The 22,723-nt window shown below is 42.4% G+C and overlaps 1 protein-coding gene and 1 pseudogene across 1 annotated transcript in view; both read right to left on the reverse strand.

The window, feature by feature from the left end:
- The window catches only part of GCH1 (GTP cyclohydrolase 1), a 51,278-nt gene that overhangs the window by 17,176 nt on the left and 11,379 nt on the right, over window positions 1-22,723 (reverse strand). Inside the window, exon 2 of the mRNA XM_037984003.2 lies at window positions 4,403-4,512. Coding sequence (XP_037839931.1) covers window positions 4,403-4,512 — 110 coding nt within the window. The remainder of the gene's footprint in view (window positions 1-4,402; window positions 4,513-22,723) is intronic.
- On the reverse strand, window positions 15,469-18,730 carry LOC140710036 (farnesyl pyrophosphate synthase pseudogene; annotated as a pseudogene).

Below are 22,723 nucleotides of genomic sequence, written 5' to 3' on the forward strand. Positions count from 1 at the left end.
AGCCTTGACCTCCTGGGTTCAAGTAATTCTCCAACCTCACCCTCCTGAGTAGCTGAGACCACAGTTGCATGCCACCATGCTAGCTACTTTTTGCTTGTTTTTTTGTTTGTTTGGTTTGTTTTTTGGTTTTTGGTTTTTTGTTTTGTTTCTTTTTTGGTAGAGACAGGGTTTCACTATGTTGCCTAGGCTGGTCTCGAACTCCTGAGCTCAAAGTGATCCACCACCTGCCTTGGCCTCCCAAAGTGCTGAGATTACTGACATAAGCCACCGTTCCCGGCCCTTATGAACTACTTTTATCAGAAATGTTTAGCCCTAGTCTTATGAAACTTTAAATCTAATCTAGTTTATAGGAAATCCAGAGGCTGAAGGAAACAAATCCGGAAGGTGGGAACACTGCTGAACAGCTGGCCTATTCTCTTTTCAATAGAGAATGTTATGGGTGAGAGGACTATTTTTGGTTTTTTTTTTTTTTTTTTTTTTTTGAGACGGAGTCTCGCTCTGTTGCCCAGGCTGGAGTGCAGTGGCCGGATCTCAGCTCACTGCAAGCTCCGCCTCCCAGGTTCACGCCATTCTCCTGCCTCAGCCTCCCCAGTAGCTGGCACTACAGGAGCCCACCACCTCACCTGGCTAGTTTTTTGTATTTTTTAGTAGAGATGGGGTTTCACCATGTTAGCCAGGATGGTCTCGATCTCCTGACCTCATGATCCGCCCGTCTCAGCCTCCCAAAGTGCTGGGATTACAGGCTTGAGCCACCGCACCCGGCCAGGAGCACTATTTTAGAACAAAAGAGACTTAAGAGGTATAACCAAATGCAATGTAAATACAAATGTGTGACTTTCCGTTGGATTCCTTTTTAAACAAACCAAGAGTAAACTTTTGAGACAACTGGAGAAATGTAAATATGAGTTAGTTATTAGATACTATTTAAGAATTATTGTTAATTTTGTGATAGTGCTACTGTGAATAAGTAAGAAAATATTTTAGGGCCGGGCACGGTGGCTCACGCCTGTAATCCCAGCACTTTGGGAGGCCGAGGCACGTGGATCACCTGAGTTCGAGACCAGCCTGGCCAGTATGGTGAAACCTCATTTTTACTAAAAATACAAAAATTAACCAGGCATGGTGGTGCGCACCTGTAATCCCAGCTACTCGGGAGGATGAGGCAGGAGAATCACTGGGAGGCGAAGGTTGCAGTGAGCCAAGATCGCACCACTGCACTCTAGCCTGGGCGACAATAGCGAAACTCTGTCTCAAAAAAAAAAAAAAAGGAAAATATTTTAGAGAGGCATATTAATGGCTAGTATGGGTGAGTATTTTAGAGATGCATATTAATAAGTAGTGATAAAGAGTTATGCTCTCTGTAACATACTTTATATTATTTAATATACTGAAGGAGTTATTGCTAACTTACTGGATATGGTAATCAAACTGGGGTTATGTTCCTAAAAATAATTTTTTATCTTTAATCTTCTAGGCTGGGTGTAGTGGCTCACATCTGTAATCCCAGCAATTTGGGAAGCCAAGGTGGGCAGATCATTTGAGGTCAGGAGTTTAAGACCAGCCTGGCCAACATGGTGAAACCCAATCTCTACTAAAAATACAAAAAACTAGCTGGGCGTGGTGGTACGCACCTGTAATCCTAGCTACTCCGGAGGCTGAGGCACGAGAATCATTTGAACCCAGGGGATGCAGGTTGCAATGAGCTCAGATTTTGCCACTGCACTCCAGCCTGGGCAACAGAGCAAGGCTGTCTCAAAAAGAAAAATAAATTTTTTTTCTTATCTTCTAGAGACAAATGCTAGAAGAAATAATCTGAAATTTGCTTCAAAATAGTTCAGTGTGGACCTATATTGAACAAGATTGTTCCTGTACTGGTAACTGTTGAAGCTACTTGATGGGAACATGAAACTTTGTTATGTTAGTCTTATTACATATTTGAAATTTTCCATAAAAGTTTTTTTTTCAAAAAAAGAGTAATACTACTAAACACATAACAGCATACTAAACTTAAGAAAAAGTACCAAGTGTTGGCAAGGATATGAAACAACTAGAAATCTCACATACTGTTGAGAGTGCAAACTGGTACAACCACTTTGGAAAACTATAGGTCAGCATCTAGTAAGTTGAACGTGGGTATACCCTATGATCCTGCAATTCCACTCCGAGGTACATTTCTAATAGAAATGCATGCATATGCCGGGCGCAGTGGCTCACGCCTGTAATCCCAGCACTTTGGGAGGCCGAGGCAGGCAGATCACGAGGTCGGGAGATCGAGACCATCCTGGCCAACACAGTGAAATCCCATCTCTACTAAAAATACAAAAACAAAATTAGCCGGGTGTGGTGGCGGGCACCTGTAGTCCCAGCTATTCAGGAGGCTGAGGTGAGAGAATGGCATGAACCCAGGAGGTGGAGCTTGCAGCAAGCCGAGATCATGCCACTGCACTCTAGCCTGGGCAACAGAGCAAGACTCCGTCTCAAAAAAAAAAAAAAATTGCATGCATATGTACACCAAAAAAGTATTGATAGCCGTATTGTTTGTAATAGCAAAAACAAAAACAAAAAACAAAAAAAAAGAGGCAACAATACAAATGTCCACCAAGAGCAGAATAAATTGTGGTATGTTTGTACAATGGAATAAGATATAAAAATGAAAATAAACTACAATGACAGGCAATGACCTCAATCAATCTGACAATGTAGAACAAGAGAGGCCAGACACAAAGAGTACATATCGTAGAATATTTCCACTCATATATAGTTGAAAAACAAGAAAACTAATCCATAGGGTTATAAATTGATAGGGTTATAAATTGATACGATAGGGTTATAAATTGATAAACTGGCACAAAGGATGGATTAGGAATTAACAGAAGAGAAATGAGGTGAGCTTCCAGGATGCTAGTTGTGGGTTTTTGTTGTTGTTGTTGTTTGTTTGCTTTTTTGTTTTTTTGACAGGGTCTGGCAGTCTGGCTCTGTTGCCCAGGCTGGGATATAGTGGCACAATCTAGGCTCACTGCAACCTCTGCCTCTTGGGCTCAAGCCATCCTCCCACCTCAGCCTCCCGAGTAGGTGGCAGTACAGGCATGCACCACCATGCCCAGGGGTCTTTTATTTTTATTTTGGTAGAGATGGGGTTTTGCCATGTTGCCCAGGCTGGTCTTGAACTCCCGGGTTCAAGCAATCCATCTACCTTGGCCTTCCAAAGTGCTGGGATTACAGGCATGAACCACTGTGCCAGCCTATTCTAGTTCTTGATCTCTGAAGTGGTAAGGAACACCCTTAAGTTTTGTGCATTTTCTGTCTATATTTTATTTCCATAAAAAAGTAGAAAGATACAATACTTTAATAAAGAAAAAATGAAGCAAATGTTAACACTTTAACTTTAGTTGATGGGTATATAAGTATTCATAACACTACTTCTTGTAAGTCTTCTGTTTAAAGATTATTAATAAAGAGTCAAAATTAAATAAAATTATGATGGGGGTTGGGGGAATGGGACAATTCTTTGTTCTAAACCACATGTTCTCAAAGGTATATTAAATAGTCATTCCTAGACAACATCTAATAACTAACTCAGATTTAAATTCCTCCAATTGTCTCAAATGTTTTACTTTTGGTTTGTTTAAACAGGAATCCAATGGAGAGTCACACATTTGTATTTACATTGCATTTGGTTATACCTCCTAAGTCTCTTTTGTTCTAAAATAATGCTCCCACCCATAACATTCTCTATTGAAAAGAGAATAGGCCAGCTGTTCAGCAGAGTGTCCCATCTTCTGGATTTGTTCCATTCAGCCTCTGGATTTCCTGTAAACTAGATTAGATCTAAAGTTTCATAAGACTAGGACTAAACATTTCTGACTAAAGAAATTCAGAGGTGCTGAGGAATCTAATGCATTAGACTCACCTTTCCTAAAATAGAAGGGATAGAAACAAATCCACAAATACCATAACCTCTGTCACAAGAAATTCTGCAATTATCATTGCTCATGACATGCCATACATACATAAATATCTTGGATCAAACATTATTCAAGTTAAAGTAAAGGGCATCTCTAGATTGGGATGCGAACAATAAATAAATAAAAGGGTAAAGGTTTTCAGAACCTGTAGTAGCTACAAAAAAAAAAAAAAAAGAGATGCTACTTTAACCTCATTATTTTAACCTATGTCAACGGTATTTAACATGAAAGTCTTGCCCTGAGGGTCTTCTGCTACTTTGCTTTTGTTTTTTAAGTTTCAAGTTGTTAGTCAGGTTAATAAAGAATAATCACATATGTATAATTGTAAATACCTGGGATATCAGGAATTGGCAGCTAAAATTTTTAAATATAATTATTCTGATTGAAAAACTTTCATTATGTTTTAAATTGCTGGGAAACAACAAAGAGTACCTTACCTTTCCAACAAATGGAACCAAGTGATGCTCACACATGGAAAACATGTCTATGTCCTTCACAATCACCATCTCATCATGATCTTCATCAAATATAGCATCGTTTAGGACATCTGCAATCAGAGGCTTGCTTTAGTAACATTTCCAATTTTATGGAAAGGTAGAATAGAAAAGCTACTATGGATAAACATGAATAGACAATCAACATAAACAAATGTTAATCTTCCCTAAAATATTAAGGGAATACAAATTAAAGCTAGATATTTTTCCTTATCAAAGTAGGAAAGTCTTTTCCTTTAAGTGACATTTAAAAATCCTTGATACAGTGTTACATGAAAAATGCAGGATTATGAACATATTTGCAGTATGGAAGAGGAGGGAGAAGGGAGGGAGGAAAGGAAAAATTATACCAAAATAAAACAGTGGCTATTTCTGGCAGTAGAAATGGGCCACTTTCACTTTCTTCCTTACATTTTCTTCTACTTTATATTTTGTCTATAATCAGTATGTAGAAAAACTTATCTGAGAAAAAGACTAATCCTTAGCCTTCTGACTTCTGAGGCCAGACCCAGACACCTGTAAACTTGACCTCTATTATCGATTCCCCAAGTAATTTTCTACATTTGTAAAGTGTTCTATATATCGTAGGCCAGCATCAGACTTATTCTAAACAGTCGCCTTCCTAAGGAAATAAATCCTACAGTTTGTGTGTATATGCCTCTCTGGGTAGGCTTTGGAAGATGAGCAGTGTCTTGTTTAAGCTGTGGACCCTGGCACTTCTAGCCAGACATACAATAGACATTTTTTTTAAAAAAGCTTTATTTTTAAAAAGTGCACTGACTTAGCCTCAACTATGCTATGTGCAAGAGAAAAGATTAATTAGATGATGCCTGAGAGAGCTCTGAGCTTCCTAACATTCTGTGACTGCAAGAACATCCTGTCCCGGATGCTGAAGAGGGATAGAGATAAACAAGCCACAATCCCCGCCAATCATAATATAGCCAAGCTATTGATAATAGGCAGGTACCCAAACAACAGTGTAGATACCTGCCATATGACATGGAAACTTCTTCAGCTATATTGTCAATGAGAAAAGAAGCTACAAAGAAATACAGTAGGATTTCATTTTTGGAAAATAAATATATACATAGAAAAAAAAATGTACTGATACCTAGACAGTTTGGCAGACTAGATATAACAAGACACCTAGCTGTGTAATTTCAAGGATTTGGGGGATATGCAATATACATAGAATTAGAAAGAGAAGGGAAGGGATGTATTAGAGCTTTGCCCCTACAGCTCTTTCCCCTCGGAAAGGCAGGTGGCTGAGTGAGTCACAGGAAGATGGACAAATGTCCACCCACACTGCCTGACCTTCAGTGGTTCCACTGCTACTAGAATAGGGGGCTCACAGAGACCAAGTCATCATGTAAACCACAGTTATCACCCTGAGTCAAGCTATTCAGAGATACATTTGACTGTGTCGTAAAAAAGTCATTAGTGTGGTCAAGAAAGGTGAACATGGGGCTGGGCGCGGTGGCTCATACCTGTTATCCCAGCACTTTGGGAGGCCAAGGTGGCCGGATCACGAGGTCAGCAGATCAAGACCATCCTGGCTAACACAGTGAAACCCTTCTCTACTAAAAATACAAAAAAATTAGCTGGGCATGGTGGCGGGTGCCTGTAGTCCCAGCTACTCAAGAGGCTGAGGCAGGAGAATGGTGTGAACCCGGGAGGCTGAGCTTGCCGTGAGCCAAGATTGCACCACTGCACTCCAGCCTGGGAGACAGAGCTAGACTCCGTCTCAAAAGAAAAAAAAAAAAAAAAAAAAAAAAAAAGGAAAGGCGAACATGGCAGGGTTAGACACACACAGACAAACACAGACACCCCTGGTAGAAGTGGCTGATAACATCCCAGGAGAAAAAGGCTCAGTGTCACTCACTGAGTGTTTCTTCTACCACAGCACTTTTCTATTCTGAATATTCTGCCCCACCTTCAGTCATATTTCTGAAAAGAAGATCAAAAATAGATCCTTAATGTTTCCAAAAGTTTCTTGGATTTCTCCCCAAGATTTTAATATGGTATTATTGCCACATATAGCTTACTAAAATCTTTAGTCACACAAGAATATTCCTGGAAGGAAAAACAAGCCAAAAAAAATGTCTTAAAGTAAAAACAAGAGAGAATCATTAAATATAGGAAGCATTTGTTTTCTCTGGCAAAGAATGAGAGCGTCCCCATCCTAAGCTCTGACGACAACCATATGGCCCATGTTAAAGTCAGCCCCTCAACTCAGGCGAAGTGAAGATCTAGCTCCAGGCTGGGCACGGTGGCTCACGCCTGTAATCCCAGCACTCTGGGAGGCAGAAGCAGGTGGATCACCTGAGGTCAGGTGTTCAAGACCAGCCTGGCCAACATGGTGAAACCCTGTCTCTACTGAAAATACAAAAATAAGCCGGGCATGGTGGTGCATGCCTGTAGTCCCAGCTACTTGGGGGGCTGAGACAGGAGAATTGCTTGAACCCAGGATGCGGAGGCTGCAGTGAGCCTGGGCAAGGGAGAGCAAGACTCCATCTCAAAAAAAAAAAAAGATCTGACTCCATCACTTACCTCAATCTTCTCAGCTATAAAATGAGCCTAAAGTGCCTACTTCACAGGGTGTCATGAGGATTAAATGGGCACATGTGTTTAGAACTATGCAGGCGGACCAAGTGCTAGTTATTGTTATTACTATTATTATTACAATTAAGATTGAGGGAGTTGCAAAGCTATGTATCTCTCATGCACATGGAGGTACATCAAAATTTAAAAAGCAATAATTTGCCTTAACAGAGTACAGAAAAGGAAAAATAGTAACTTAGTGGAGAAACCTGGCAGAGGCTACCTTAACCAAGTGATCAAGGTTAACTTTGCCAGTAACAGGACATACTGACATCAGGTAGCTCCTGATAGGACACCATGAGAAGGGCACATCACCCCTGCGGTATTCTTCCCAAAAATCCATAACTGCAGCCTAATCATCAGACAAATCGAGGGATACAAAATACCTAAACAAGTACCCTTAGAAAGCATCAGGCCAGGCACAGTGGCTCACACCTGTAATCCCAGCACTTTGGTAGAGCAAGGCAGGAGGATCACTTGAGCCTAGGATTCTGAGACCAGCCTGTGTAACACTGCAATATCCCATCTCTACAAAAAATAAGAAAAAAATTAGCCAGGCATGGCAGCACACTCCTGTAGTCACAGCTATTCAGGAGGCTAAGGCAGGAGGATCACTTAAGCCCAGGAGTTCAAGGCTGCAATGAGCTATGATTGCACCACTCCACTCCAACCAGAGTGACAGGGAAAGATCCTGTCTCTATTTTTTAAATGTTTAAAAATTTAAAAAAAAATTAAGGCATCAAAGTCATGAAAAACACAGAAAGACTAAGGAATTGTCAGATTGCAGGAGACTAGAGAAATGACAACGAAAATCTGAATAAAGTCTGTAGTTTAAATAATAATATTGTACCAATATTACTTTTTAAAATAAAGTGTATTATTATTATTATTATTAGTATTATTATTATTTTGAGACAGAGTCTCACTCTGTTACCCAGGCTGGAGTGCAGTGGCACGATCTCGGCTCACTGCAAGCTCTGCCTCCCGGGTTCACGCCATTCTCCTGCCTCAGCCTCCCGAATAGCTGGGACTACAGGTGCCCGCCACCTCGCCCCGCTAATTTTTTGTATTTTTAGTAGACATGGGGTTTCACCGTGCCAGCCAGGATGGTCTCCATCTCCTGACCTCATGATCCGCCCGTCTTGGCCTCCCAAAGTGCTGGGATTACAGATGTGAGCCACCGTATCCGGTCTCATTATTATTATTATTATTTTAGAGATTTTTATTATATCTTTATTATTATATATTTCTAAAATAATATTATTATTTTAGAGATCTTTACAAGTCTTGCTATGTTGCAAGGCTAGTCTTAAACTCTGCGGCTCAAGCCATCCTCCCACCTTGGCCTCCCAAGTAGCTGGGACTACAGGCATGCACCACTGCCTGGCTCCAATATTAATTTTTTTTTTTTTTTTTTTTTTTTTTTCTGAGATGGAGTCTCACTCTGTCACCCAGGCTGGAGTGCAATGGCGTGGTCTCTGCTCACTGCAACCTCCACCTCCCGGGTTCAAGCAATTCTCCTGCCTCAGCCTCTCGAGTAGCTGGGACTACACGCACGTGCCACCACACCCAGCTAATTTTTTTGTATTTTTAGTAGAGACAGGGTTTCACTAAAGGCCAGGCTGGTCTCACACTCCTGACCTCGTGATCCGCCAGCCTTGGCCTCCCAAAGTGCTGAGATTACAGGTGTAAGCCACCGTGCCCGGCCAATATTAATTTCTTAAATGTTGTACTATGGCCATGTGAGATGTTAAACATTAGGAGAAACTGGGGAAAGGGTATATGAAAACTCTCTCTACTATCTTTGTAATTATTCTGTAAGTCAGTCTAAAATTGTTCCAAAATAAAAGGTTTTCTTTTTTTCTTTTATTTTTTTGAAACGGAGTTTTGCTCTTGTTGCCCAGGCTGGAGTGCAATGGCGTAATCTCAGCTCACTGCAACCTCTGCCTCCCGGATTCAAGTAATTCTTCTGCCTCAGCCTCCTGAGTAGCTGGGATTACAGGTATGTGCCACCACTCCCGGCTAATTTTGTATTTTCAGTAGAGACGGGGTTTCTCCATGTTGGTCAGGCTGGTCTGGAACTCCCGATCTCAGGTGATCCAGCCGTCTTGGCCTCCCAAAGTGTTGGGATTACAGGCGTGAGCCACCGTGCCTGGACCAATAAAAAGTTTTCTGAAAAGCAAAAGGACAATGTCCCTCAACTGGAATGTATAAACAATGGAGTACACTTAGCGAGAAGATGGAATGAATTACTGATACATGTAATAACATGGTTTGAGTCTCCAAAGTACACTACAATGTGAAAGACATTCATACACAGAAGAGACTACCTATGCTCTAGGAAAGGCAAACTATAGTGATAGAAGGCACGCAGGTGGTTTACCAGGGCCAGAGAGATCGGAGAGAGGATTTCACTGCAAAAGGAAAGAAAGAAACTTTTTTGGGTGATGGAAACAGTTCCTATCTTCACTGTATGGGTGGCTATATAACTGTATATGTTTGTTAAAATTCACATTGTACATGTAAAGTAGGTAAATTTTACAGAAGGTAAGTGACACCTTAATAAAGCTTACTTCAAACATAATTTTTAGGCTGGGTGCGGTGGCTCACATCTGTAATCCTGGTACTTTGGGAGGCCAAGGTGAGAAGATTGCTAGAGGCCAAGAGTTCAAGACCAGACTGCCCAACCTAGCCAGACTCCGTTTTTACAAAAAAAAAAAAAATTAAAGTACTGCATCGTGTTGTGTGCCTATAGTCCTAGCTATTCAGGCGGCTGAAGCAGGAGGATCCCTTGAACCCAGGATAGGAGTTTGAGGCTGCAGTGAGCTATGATTATACCATTGCATTCCAGTCTGGGTGACAGAAGACCCTGTCTCTAAAAAGCATAATGGTAATAATAATTTTCAAAATTGTACTATAGTATGTAACCTTTTGTGTAATGAAAGTGGAAAGAGAAGCTATGAACCTATACATACATGTGCATGCTTATTTGCAAAAAGAAACACTGGAAGGATAAATTTAAAAGCTAGTAAAAATGATTACCTGTAAAGTAGTAAGAGAAAAGGACACAAGGGATATGGATGAAAGGGAAGCATCTTTGAATATAATTTGTTATATAGTTTTGACCTTGGAATCATGTAAATGTTTTATATACTCAAATAAAATTAAATCAAAGAGAAAAAACATCTAGTGATCCTCATACAGCTAAATGCTTCATGTGATAATGGAACACTAATATGTTGCCTATACCCCATTTTATTAAAATGAACCCAGACTATAACCTTCACCTAGCCAAATAATTTTTCTTCAATAATAAAGTTTCCCTGCTATATTTACTTATGTTTTGCGCCAACACATCTAAAAGCTACCATCTGTAGATAATAAGAACAGAACACTATCACATATTGTTTTAATTTCCTGCCTGTTATCAGCAGCAAGAAGGTAACCCTGGAAACGGGGATTTATGGCATTCTGTTTCCTACTGTTGGTCATAACCACAAACAAAACCAAAGCAGTCTCCATAAATTAAAGGTCTGCCCACAACAATACCACACAATGTCAGTTTTCAGGTATACCTTTCTCATGTCATTCATAATTAAGCAGTGTCAACAAATAACACTGCTGGGTAACATCCCTCAAGTATTTAGTCTGCCAGACCTTTTTCTGTATAGTAAGACAGGCCCACAATACAAACCCAACTGCTTTTTTTTTTTTTTTTTTTTTTTGAGATGGGGTCTCCCTCTGTTGCCCAGGCTGGAATGCAGTGGTGCAATCTCAGCTCACTGCAACCTCCACCTCCTAGGCTCAGGTGATCCTCCCACCTCAGCCTCCTGAGTAGCTGGGATTACAGGCACAAGCCACCATGCCTGGCTAATTTTTGTATTTTTTGTAGAGATGGGGTTTCGTCATGTTGCCCAGGCTGCTCTCAAACTCCTGAGCTCAAGGGATCTGCCTGTCTTGGCTGCCCAAAGTGTTGGGATTACAAGCGTGAGCCACCATGCCTGGCCCCCAAGTGCTTATTTAAGCTTCCCTCGAAACAGGGGTTCCCAGACTTCTCCAGTGGACCTGTTAAGACACAAATCTCTAGGCCCCACCTCTAGGGCTTCTGTTTCAGGTGGTCTGAGTAGACCTGAGAATTTGCATTTCTAACAAGTTCCCAGAAGATCCTGATGCTCCTGGTCTGAGAACCAGAGTGCCCCTGGTTTAAACTATTCCATGTTTTGTGCTGCTACAAAGAAACTTCATCTTTTCAAAATGTTCCTACTCAAATACATAGATATATGTTTAAGGACAAACAGACCTGTTTCTGCTGGGGAAAAAGTGAGGGAAAAGTAAAAAGAAACCCCTGGGAAAGATTTCCCCAAAAGGAAATTTCTGTCCAATGGAGTTCCCTTTGAACCCACAGTATAGGAATTAGTGCTGTCTGGGGTATCTGGTGATCAGCACCAACAACTCCAGCTCTCTGAGGAAGCTGCACACCCGATGCATCCTCCTGGAAGGACAGTGTTAAAAGACAGTGGAAGATGACTTGGAACATTTGAGTGTGCATCCATCCTAAAGGATAGGAAAGAGCTAATGCAGTCAGATTACTGGTTTTAAAATTAAGGGAAGAGGGCCGAGCGCGGTGGCTCAAGCCTGTAATCCCAGCACTTTGGGAGGCCGAGACGGGCGGATCACGAGGTCAGGAGATCGAGACCATCCTGGCTAACCCGGTGAAACCCCGTCTCTACTAAAAAATACAAAAAAAACTAGCCGGGCGAGGCGGTGGGCGCCTGTAGTCCCAGCTACTCGGGAGGCTGAGGCAGGAGAATGGCGTGAACCCGGGAGGCGGAGCTTGCAGTGAGCTGAGATCGCGCCACTGCACTCCAGCCTGGGCGACAGAGCGAGACTCCATCTCAAAAAATAAATAAATAAATAAAATAAAATAAAATAAAATTAAGGGAAGAGACAGACAGAAGTGCCTAGGGCATCACACCTCTTTGCTTCTGGTTGAAATTAAATCAACTCAAGGTGCTAACAAAGATAAGCCTATCCTGACTTGGTGAAGAATGGTCCAGACCCTCACAGTTCCATCTAACATCAGAGCTGCCTCCACCAGCATACAGCGCTTATTTCATCATGCCTCGTACTACCATGGTTATTTGTGCCCATGTCCCCCAAACACACTGGGCTATAAGTTTCTGAGTTAAGCATTACATCTGAAGGCTTTGGAGCTTCTACACAGTTCCCTGTAACGCCATGTACAAAGTTGGAGTTAAACATAGATCTTCCATGTTTACCCAATTAATACGTCTGTCTTTACCCTATGATTCACTCTTTCTCTTTTTGAGACAAGATCTCGTTCTGTCACCCAGGCTGGAGTGCAGCAGTGCAATCACTGCTCATTGCAGACTCCATCTCCCAGACTCAAGCAATCCTCCCACCTTGGCCTCCCCAGTAGCTGGGACTAGAGGTGTGCCACCACATCCAGCTGATTTTTTTTTTTTTTTTTTTTTTTGGTAGAGACAGAGTCTCATTGTGTTGTACAAGCTAATCTTGAACTCCCAGGCTCAAGCTCTTCCTACCTCAGCCTCCCAAAGTCCTGGAATGACAGGTGTGAGCCACCACACTGGACCAATTCACTTCCTTAAAATACATTTTTAAATGAAGGGACTCCAAAGAAATTCATGCAGCCAAGGGAATACAGAATTTTCAGCTGGGCACAGTGGTTCACGCCTGTAATCCCAGCACTTTGGGAGGCCAACACAGGTGGATCAGTTGAGGCCAGGAGTTTGAAACCAGCCTGGCCAACATAGTGAAAACCCATCTCTTCTAAAAATACAAAAATTAGCCGGATGTGGTAGCACACACCTATAGTCCCAGCTACTTGGGAGGCTGAGGCATGAGAATCACTTGAACCGGGAGGCGAAGGTTGCAGTGACTTCAGATCACACCACTGCACTCCAGCCTGGGCAACAGAGCAAGTCCCTGTCTCAAAAAATAAATAAATAAATAAATAAATAAAATCACTGCAGTTTTGTTGGTAATAGCAAAAATAGAGAAGTGTGAATCAGAAGAACAATTATACAGTTTGGGTAAACTCACAATAAAATATGACCTAGCAATGAAAGTGAGTAAATATGGGCTGCATTTATAAATCCTTGAAAGGATATTCAGTGTAAAAAGCATATAGTAGAAGAATATGTAGAGTATGAGCCATTTAAATTAAGTAGAAACAAGGTTACATGTTGTTTGTAAACATACACAGAAAATTAAAGTATAAAAATAGACATGAGGCTGATATCGGTGGCTCACGCCTATAATCCTAGCACTTTGGGAGGTTGAGGAGGACGGGAATACAAGACCAGCCTGGCCAACATGGTGAAACCCCATCTCTACTAAAACTACAAAAATTAGCAGGGCATGGTGGCACGTACCTGTAATCCCAGGTACTCGGGAGGCTGAGGCGGGAGAATCGCTTGAACCCGGGAGGCAGAGGTTGCAGTGAGCCAAGATTACGCCATGGCACTCCAGCCTGGGTGACAGAGTGAGGCTCTGTCTCAAAAAAAAAAAAAAAAAAAAAAAAACAGACATGAAAGCAATCCCAGCTATTCAGGAGGCTGAGACAGGAGAATCACTTGAACCCAGGAGGTGCAGGTTGCAGTGAGCCAAGACCACGCCACTGCACTCCAGCCTGGGTGACAGAGCAAGACTCCATCTCAAAAAAAAAAAAAAAAAGAAAAGAAAGTAAGGGACCAAATTCAGGATAGTGGTTACCTCTGTAGTGAGATGATAACTGGATCAGGAAGTGATAACTAGGAAGCTTAAACTATATCTGTATTTTTTAAAAGCAATTATAGTAAAATATTAAGATTTGTCAAAACCCAATGCATTCTGATTAAACTGGTTCTTCATACAGTCTTGTATATTTGAGACATTTCATTAATAAAATATATATATATATATATATATATATATGGAGTACAACACTCCAATCTCAGCTCACCACAATCTCCACCTCCCAGGTTCAAGCGATTCCCCAGCCTCAGCCTCCCGAGTAGCTGGGATTACAGGTATGTGCCACCACGCCTGGCTATTTTTTGTATTTTTAGTAGAGACAGGGTTTCTCCATATTGGTCAGGCTGGTCTTGAACTCCCAACCTCAGGTGATCCACCCACCTCAGCCTCTCAAAGTGTTGGGATTACGGGCGTGAGCCACCATGCCCGGGCCAATAAATACATTTTTTTAAATTAAGGTCTTCATACACATGCTGGCATTTTGTTTTTTTCTGTAAAAATAAAAATAAAAATAAACAAACATTAAAAAACAGGTTACCTTTGCATGGAGAGGCTAAAGGAGGAGGGCAAGGAGGAACACACAGGAAGACCCAGCCAGTTTCACACAGTGCTGCAAACTCCTTCAAAACCCTCCCTAGATCACATCCTGCACCTCAAACAAAGTCTTCTGCCCTGAAGATGGCATTAAGATGTTTTGCTTTCTACCACCTGTTTGAAAAATTTGTTCTACAAGTAAGAGCAATGTTAAAACAAATTCAAAGAGAAAAAAAAAATCGCTCTCTCTGCTTTCACTTTCATCATGAGTACACCTCTTGTTAGAGCTTCTGACACTCACAGCTTTTTGCACTTACCAAGACAGAATTTGGAAAACTTGGCCAAAATAAGCATGAACCCAAACACACCACAGACTGACACAATGGCGGAAACTAAGACGACTACAGACAACCAGTCACACCATCTGCTGGAGTGCGCAGAGCTGCCGCACAGCTTTGATACGCTCCACAAACTCATTTCATAAACTGTAGGTTTGTCAGCAGGAAAGATCTAATGTATTGCAAAAAAAGTAAAAGTTTGGTTATTTTGGAAATTTTCACTCCCTTCATCATTGGCAGAGACAAATTCATATGTTGCTCTTAGCTATTAAAATATAGCCAAAGCTATTGAAATAGATGTTCTCAGCTCCCCTCAAAATAGTACTGACATGCATGTCTCCTTCAGCCAACCCAGTGCTGATGAGCTATTCTCATCCTCTCAGGCAGCCTTGTCACGAACACTATGTTTCTTGGTAAGAGTTCAAGTTTTCACATATAAAGTTATCTTTACTAACATTTTGCTCCTCATTACAACGGTAATATCCATGGAAGTTTATTGGTAAGATGTAGAAATAATGAAATGAGAAAGTGAAAGCACATATAGTGTCTCCACCCAGATGCAATTACTTTATTGGCTCTTAGGGGAACCGCAGGCACAGTGGTTCAAGAGGTAGAATGGTAAAGTAGAAGGAATGAATAAGAGTCCAGAGACCCAGGTTCTAGTGCAAGCTTTGCACAGATTGTGTGACCTGGGCTTCCGTGTCCTCAGTGAAAAGGATGCTTAACATGACTCCCAGGTTCCTGATTTGCACAGTTCAAGGGTGTTGGACATTGATGCCAAATTACAAGTTACCCTTCTGCCTCACTGCTCAGCGTCTGAGATGTGCATGGCAGTGGCCAGGGCCTCTCTGTACTGAGGTAAGGGGAAAGTACCTGTTTTAAACTGTTTAGATTTATTCCTGGATAAAACTGAAAGCTGTCAATCATGTACATTATTAACTCTCAAAGTTATCCAAGCTAAATAACTTGCCTTTCTGGTCTCAGTTTACTACTCTGAATATTTCTGGTAGACCAAAATTAGAGCCTTAGAAACTGTCTAAGGAATCAAAACAGTGTATTCAAGGAGTCATTTTTAAAAACACCACACACACTTGCCAAATTTAGTTTTTTAACTGGATAATTTTGTATATCTTTCACAATCCAGCTGTTAAACTGAAAATGGAATTTACAAAACAGATGGTGATAACAAGGTCTGGTTCACAGCAGTTCTAAAGAAAAAAACACACCAATCTGATTAAACTATCCATTTGCTTCAAAAGCCTCTAATAGGCTCATCCCTTATCATCCTACATTCACTTGTACCACGAGATTTCGTACAGATGGATGTTATGGAACCATCTGTAATCCCACCCAAGTAAGTACCATCAGAGTGTGCAAGACACCATCATTAGTGACAGAGGAAGAGATAAGGGATCATCCTTCAGAACAGGAGTTCCCAAATACAGCCAATCATAAGGAGCTTTGGAAAATACAGTGTCCCAAGCCACCCAGGAAAAACCTGATTTACTACGTGTAGGGATGGACCCAGGATAAGCCTTTTTAAAATCTAAGTGATTCTGATGACTGGCTGGGGTGGGAGCACACAGGCTTGAAAGCTGAGGGTACATGAGGGTTGCATACAGACCCACTGCTGGCTGGGCATGGTGGCTCACACCTGTAATCCCAGCACTTTGGGAGGCCAAGGCAGGTGGACCATGAGGTCAGCAATTCAAGACCAGCCTGGCCAACATGGTGAAACCCCATCTCTACTAAAAATACAAAAATTAGCCAGGCGCGCTGGCGCGCCCACGCCTGTAATCCCAGTTACTCGGAAGGCTGAGGCAGGTGAACTGCTTGAACCTGAGAGGCGGAGTTTGCAATGAGCCAAGATTGCGCCACTGCACTCTAGCCTGGGCAACAGATTGAGACTCCAACTAAAAAGAAAAGAAAGAAAACAGACCCACTGCTGTTTAGCAAGGCCAAAGAGTGGGCAATTCCTCACTATAACCCTCCCTATAGTCACCACGTCATTCCTGTGGAACACTATGAGGCCTGGGGCAGGGGTAGGGTGGAGGCAGAGACAAGAAGGAAACCGGAGCCAACTCCACCTAAAGAAGGTGAGGCAGGAAGGAAGCAGGTAGAGGACTCACCTTTACTTTTTGCTGGAGCAAATTTTAAAAATTTGTGAGGACCTCACATCAGAAAGTTGTATCCACATCCTAGAAAAACATCCCCCACTTAAGAAACCAGTTGCATCCTACAGCCAACTCATTAGAAATCAATGTCCAGGGTAATACAATAAAGTTTTCATAGTTCTGAGCTGAAAATAAATCTATCAAACCATGACTTCAAGCAACTTGAGATCTGCAGAAATAAGAGGCCTAGGTGTAAAAATATTTGAAGAATGACTACAGGTTAAATTGTAAAACTGATAGTTCACATAAAGGAAAACTTGTGGGCTGAGAGAAAACAATATGATTGTATTGAAGATTAAAATTTTACCCAGGCCTAAAGGTTGAGTAGGAGGAAAAGCGGAGGGAGAGTTTCCTAGAAAGGGAAAGGAAGAGAAGTACCATATAAGATACGGAAGTGGGAAACAGCAAAAGGAAAAAAGCCTGTGTGTGTCTATGCGTGGAACAGAAATCAGATTCCCTTCTGTTTTAGAGCGTTTTATCTTATTTTTCTTTTTTTGTAAGATTACACAGTAGGCCAGGCGCAGTGGCTCACGCCTGTAATCCCAGCGCTTTGGGAGGCCAAGGTGGACATATCATTTGAGGTCAGGAATTCGAGACCAGCCTGGTCAACATGGTGAAATCCCATCTCTACTAAAAATACAAAAATTGGCCAGGCATAGTGGCAGGCACCTGTAATCCCAGCTACTTGGGAGGCTGAGGCAGGAGAATCGCTTGAACCCAGAAGGCAGAGATTGCAGTGAGCTGAGACCGTGCCATTGCACTCCAGCCTGGGCAACGAGAGTGAAACTCTGTTTAAAAAAAAAAAAAATAGATTACACAGTAATTTATCGACAGCCTTCTCTCTCTGCCTTGCAGTTGCTTGGAGATTTTGCACACTAGCCCCAGGAAGGTGGCTGGGGGCAGTGGTGCAACACACTGCTCGATGAGACCCATAAGGTGGTTTTAACCATCTTCCACATACTGCACGAACATGGCCAACAGATCCAACTCCTCATATACTGCCTCCTCCCTGTAATTCTTCTGCAGGATCTGGTGCTGTTCCGGAGTGGCCCATTGTAGACACTAAACCACCAGTCAGCTGCATTTATTGTCATTTGTTGTCCTGGATGTCAGTACAAACTCTGCCAGTGGTGACAGTAGGGTCCCCAAAAAGGTCAAGGTAATCATCCTGAATCTGAAAGAACTCCCAACTCCAGCAGGATCTTCCATTGGCCTGTTCCTTCCCCTCATTGACACCTGCCATAGACATGGCTGCAGCTTCAGGATGGTAGAAGAAGTAGAAAGCTGTCTTATACTTGACAGTAGATTTGTACCTCTTTTCAGTGAATCAGTCAAGATCCACATTGCCCTGGGGGGCTGTAATGAGGTCCAGGGTCTGCCTGATCTCTGTCTAATAGGAACTCTGCAGGAAGTGCTTTATCAGGTTCAGGTAATGGGGCTGCTCTCAGCAACAGAGCTTCAACAGGTGATAGATACATGCTTCCAGAAGCATAGCATCATTGATGGCATCCAAACCTACAGCTGGCTTCTGATACAAGCAGATCTACCCCCAGCAGGTGAGGGATGAATCCATGATGTCATCTGCCACCAGGAAGAAAGCCTGCAGCACAAGATGCGGTGGCTCACACCTGTAATCCCAGCACTTTGGGAGGCCAAGGCGGGGGATCACCTGAGGTCAGGAGTTCGAGCTCAGCCTGGCCAACATGGCGAAACCCCATTGCTATCAAAAATACAAAACTTAGCTGGGTATGGTGGAATGCGCCTGTAGTCCTGGCTACTCAGGAGGCTGAGGCACAAGAATCACTTGAACCCAGGAGGTGGAAGTTGCAATGAGCTGAGATAGTGCCACTGCACTCCATATCCTGGGTGACAGAGCAAGGCTCCATCTAAAAAAAAAAAAAAAAAAAAAGGCAAGCTTGTAGCAGTTCACAAAACAGCCCAGGCAGGACCTGCTGGAGACTATCAGCATCCTGTTTCCTGGGTTCTGCCAGCTCCTGGAATGCTACTAGGATCGTCAAACCCTAGTGGTACTTGTCTCCAGTGGCAGTCTACTCCAGGATCTCTTTGAGCCAGGTAATAGAATCTCCTGTCTCTGGGTGCCCCATCTCATCCTCACTCATCCTCAGTCAGCACCCTGACAATCTGGGAGAAGTGCTCGATAAAATTCTGCTTTTCCTGGGCATAAACATCTGGATTTCTGTTCTCCATCCATTTTGTTACTGGATGTGAGTTCCTGCTTGGACAGCATTTTTCAAATTAAATTTTACATTTAGTTTGTGATTTCTTTTTTTTTTTTTTGAGAGGGAGTCTGAGTCTGGCTCTGTGGCCCAGGATGGAGTGCAGTGGCCGGATCTCAGCTCACTGCAAGCTCCGCCTCCCGGGTTTACGCCATTCTCCTGGCTCAGCCTCCCGAGTAGCTGGGACTACAGGCGCCTGCCACCTCGCCCGGCTAGTTTTTTTGTATTTTTTAGTAGAGACGGGGTTTCACCATGTTAGCCAGGCTGGTCTCGATCTCCTGACCTCGTGATCCGCCCGTCTCGACCTCCCAAAGTGCTGGGATTACAGGCTTGAGCCACCGCGCCCGGCCAGTTTGTGATTTCTTTCAAGCCCTACCACAACTTGCATTAGTCCAAACGAGTTATAGGCCGGGCGTGGTGGCTTATGCCTGTAATCCCAGTACTTTGGGAGGCTGAGGCTGTGGATCACGAGGTCAGGAGATTGAGACCATCCTGGCTAACATGGTGAAACCTTGTCTCTACTAAAAATACAAAAATTTAGCTGGGTGCGGTGCAGGCGCCTGTAGTCCCAGCTACTCGGGAGGCTGAGGCAGGGGAATGGTGTGAACCTGGGAGGCAGAGCTTGCAGTGAGCCAAGATCGCGCCACTGCATTCCAGCCTGGGTGACAGAGTGAAACTCTGTCTAAAAAAAAAAAAAAAAAAAAAGTTATTGTCCCCACTTTACAGATGAAGACATGGATACTATCATTTGGAAACACTAGCTGACTGCTGAAGAAGAACCAACCAGCTGGTGGGAGAGCTAGATTTTGATCCATCTTCTGACTCCAGACCAGAGCGCCTTAATCTTGGACTGAACTCAACCTACTAGAAGTGTGGACTGAAGAGGAGAGGTCCCCTTCAGGAAACATGCATCAGGGGTTACTGTAGGTTGAAGTCAGCCATGTGGTGACAAAGCCCAGAGGTGACGACAGCAAAAGACAGCAAATCTGATTTTTTAAAAGAAAAGTAAAATCCATTATAAACACAGGGGTTGAAGGAGAGGAAAGGGCCAAACCTGTCAGCCAGGAGAGCAGATCAGAAAGAGTGGTCTAATGCCCAGACACTGCCAGAACCAAGGTGGTGCACATCGGTCACAAAACAGTTTCACCAACTATTTATTTGGCTTATATGAGGGAAAATTCAGAAATTTAATGCTATGCTGACCTTTACTTTTTGAAATCAAACTGGAAGAATTTCAGGGGAAAGGAAAATCCCATTAAATCTTCAAACTAATAAAGCATTTTTTAAAAAGGAACTTCTCTAGAGAAGCTTATCCTAGAAAACCAGTGAAACAGTGCTTTTAAAAACCAATTACGGCCAGGCGCGGTGGCTCACGCCTGTAATCCCAGCACTTTGGGAGGCTGAGGCGGGTGGATCACGAGGTCAGGAGATTGAGACCATCCTGGCTAACACAGTGAAACATCATCTCTACTAAAAAATACAAAAAATTAGTAAGGCATGGTGGCAGGCGCCTGTAGTTCCAGCTACTTGGGAGACTGAGGCAGGAGAATGGCGTGAACCTGGGAGACGGAGCTTGCAGTGAGCCCAGATTGCGCCACTGCACTCCAGCCTGGGTGACAGAGTGAGACTCCATCTCAAAAAAAAAAAAAAAAAAAAGAAAGAAAAAGAAAAAGAAAAAAACCAATTAGAAGTCTTTAAATCTTCAAGATCCAAATACTTATGCCTCCCAGGTGTGACAGTGCATGAAGTACACAGCATTCCTGCTAAAAATGTTTTCCAGGAATTTAGTGAGGTCTTTAGACCTGACTTGCAGTTACCAGGAATATGAGAAATATAGAAGTTAAATGAAAACAAACAAAAAATCATACAAATCACAAAGGTGGAATATCTTACAGGACAACTGACCTCTCTGATAAAGCAGTGTCAAGGGTGGAGGTAGTAGGCGCTATTCCAGATTAAAACATAATAATCAAATGCAAATGTATGGACCTTAGTGGGTCCTTGTTGGAAAAAATCATTAGTAAAAGACATTTGAGACACCTGGGGAAATGTGAATATATATTAGGTATTAGATGATATAAAGGAATTAATAGTTAATTTTACTAAGGATGGTGTAAATCAAGAGGAACACTTTTTAGGGTGACATTTCACCTCTAAATACATGTCTCTGATTTACTATCAGTAAAAGAATAAACTACACCAATATGGCAGAATGTTAGTTTTCAATCTAGGTGGTAAGTATATAGATGTCCACTATATAATTTTGACTACTTTTATGTTTGAAGGTTTTACATAATAAAAAATTAAAGTTTACAAATACATGATACTAACAAGGAATATTAGTTTTTTTGGTATTACTATTCTACCCAACCACTCCTTTTCTAGTTTATATGAAGCTTTAATAATAAACTAAAACTTCAAGCACCAGTAAAACTAACCTGAGTAGCTGGGACTACAGGTGCTCATCACCACGCCCAGCTAATTTTTTTTTTTTTTTTTTTTTTTTTTTTGTATTTTTGGTAGAAGCAACAACATTCTTGAGGGAAAAAGTCTTTAAATAAAGGCTCTGTCTAATCAAAGGAGCTACATACAGGTAGGAAGACCACAGATCCCAAGAACATTTAGATAGGAAACCTTTTCAAAAATCTGCATCATAAGAAAAGAGAGACCTGTTACTATAGAAACGATTTGCAGGGCTTGAACATTTCAAGGGAAAACAGTACCTCTAGCAAGGAAAGGAGGCTGAAGAGCTTCCTAGGGCCTTGCCTATCAGCTGCTGGAAGTCAACAGAGTGAGCAATGACAATTCTGACAGGCCCACCCATGCTCAGAGACCTGGGCATGACAATGTAACTCCTAGTCCTACTGCCTCTCCCTTCAGACCAGACCCAGAATAGTCAAGTGACTCACCTACCTGAGTTCATAAACCAGTTAGCATGGATGTGGATGCTATGACTAGCCCAGGCTAGCTGTTCTTCCCATTACAGCAGGACAAAGTTTTGTTGACATACTAAACTAGTTTTCTTTTTTTTTTTCTGAGACGGAGTCTCACTCTGTCGCCCAGGCTGGAGTGCAGTGGCACAATCTCCGCTCACTGCCAGCCCTCCTGCCTCTGCCTCCCGAGTAGCTGGGACTACAGGTGCCCGCCATCACGCCCAGCTATTTTTTTTTTTTTTTTTTTTTTTTTTTTGTATTTTTAGTAGAGACAGGGTTTCACCGTGTTAGCCAGAATGGTCTCGATCTCCTGACCTTGTGATCCACCGTCCTTGGCCTCCCAAAGTGCTGGGATTACAGGCGTGAGCCACCGCGCCTAGCCTATACTAAACTAGTTTAAGAAATATCAAGGAGATTTCAGAATTATATCAGTGAACAGAATTTCCAACACGCTACATATGAAGCTGAAAGATGTGCTTCTCCTTTTTATAAACGACTTCACTTGTAAATAGCCCCAGCCCTCAAAAAGCTGTTTACTGTGGTGGAGAAGGGATAGAAGGGGAGAAGGAGATGATACCAAAATGAAAGGACACGCAGCATGGGATAAGTATGGCCTCCATGGAGGCAAAGCCTGACAGCACTAACAGCTGGAGGCTGTCAGCAAACTGCT

Source organism: Chlorocebus sabaeus, chromosome 24 (genome assembly GCF_047675955.1).
Source record: "Chlorocebus sabaeus isolate Y175 chromosome 24, mChlSab1.0.hap1, whole genome shotgun sequence".
NCBI classification, from domain to species: Eukaryota; Metazoa; Chordata; class Mammalia; order Primates; family Cercopithecidae; genus Chlorocebus; species Chlorocebus sabaeus.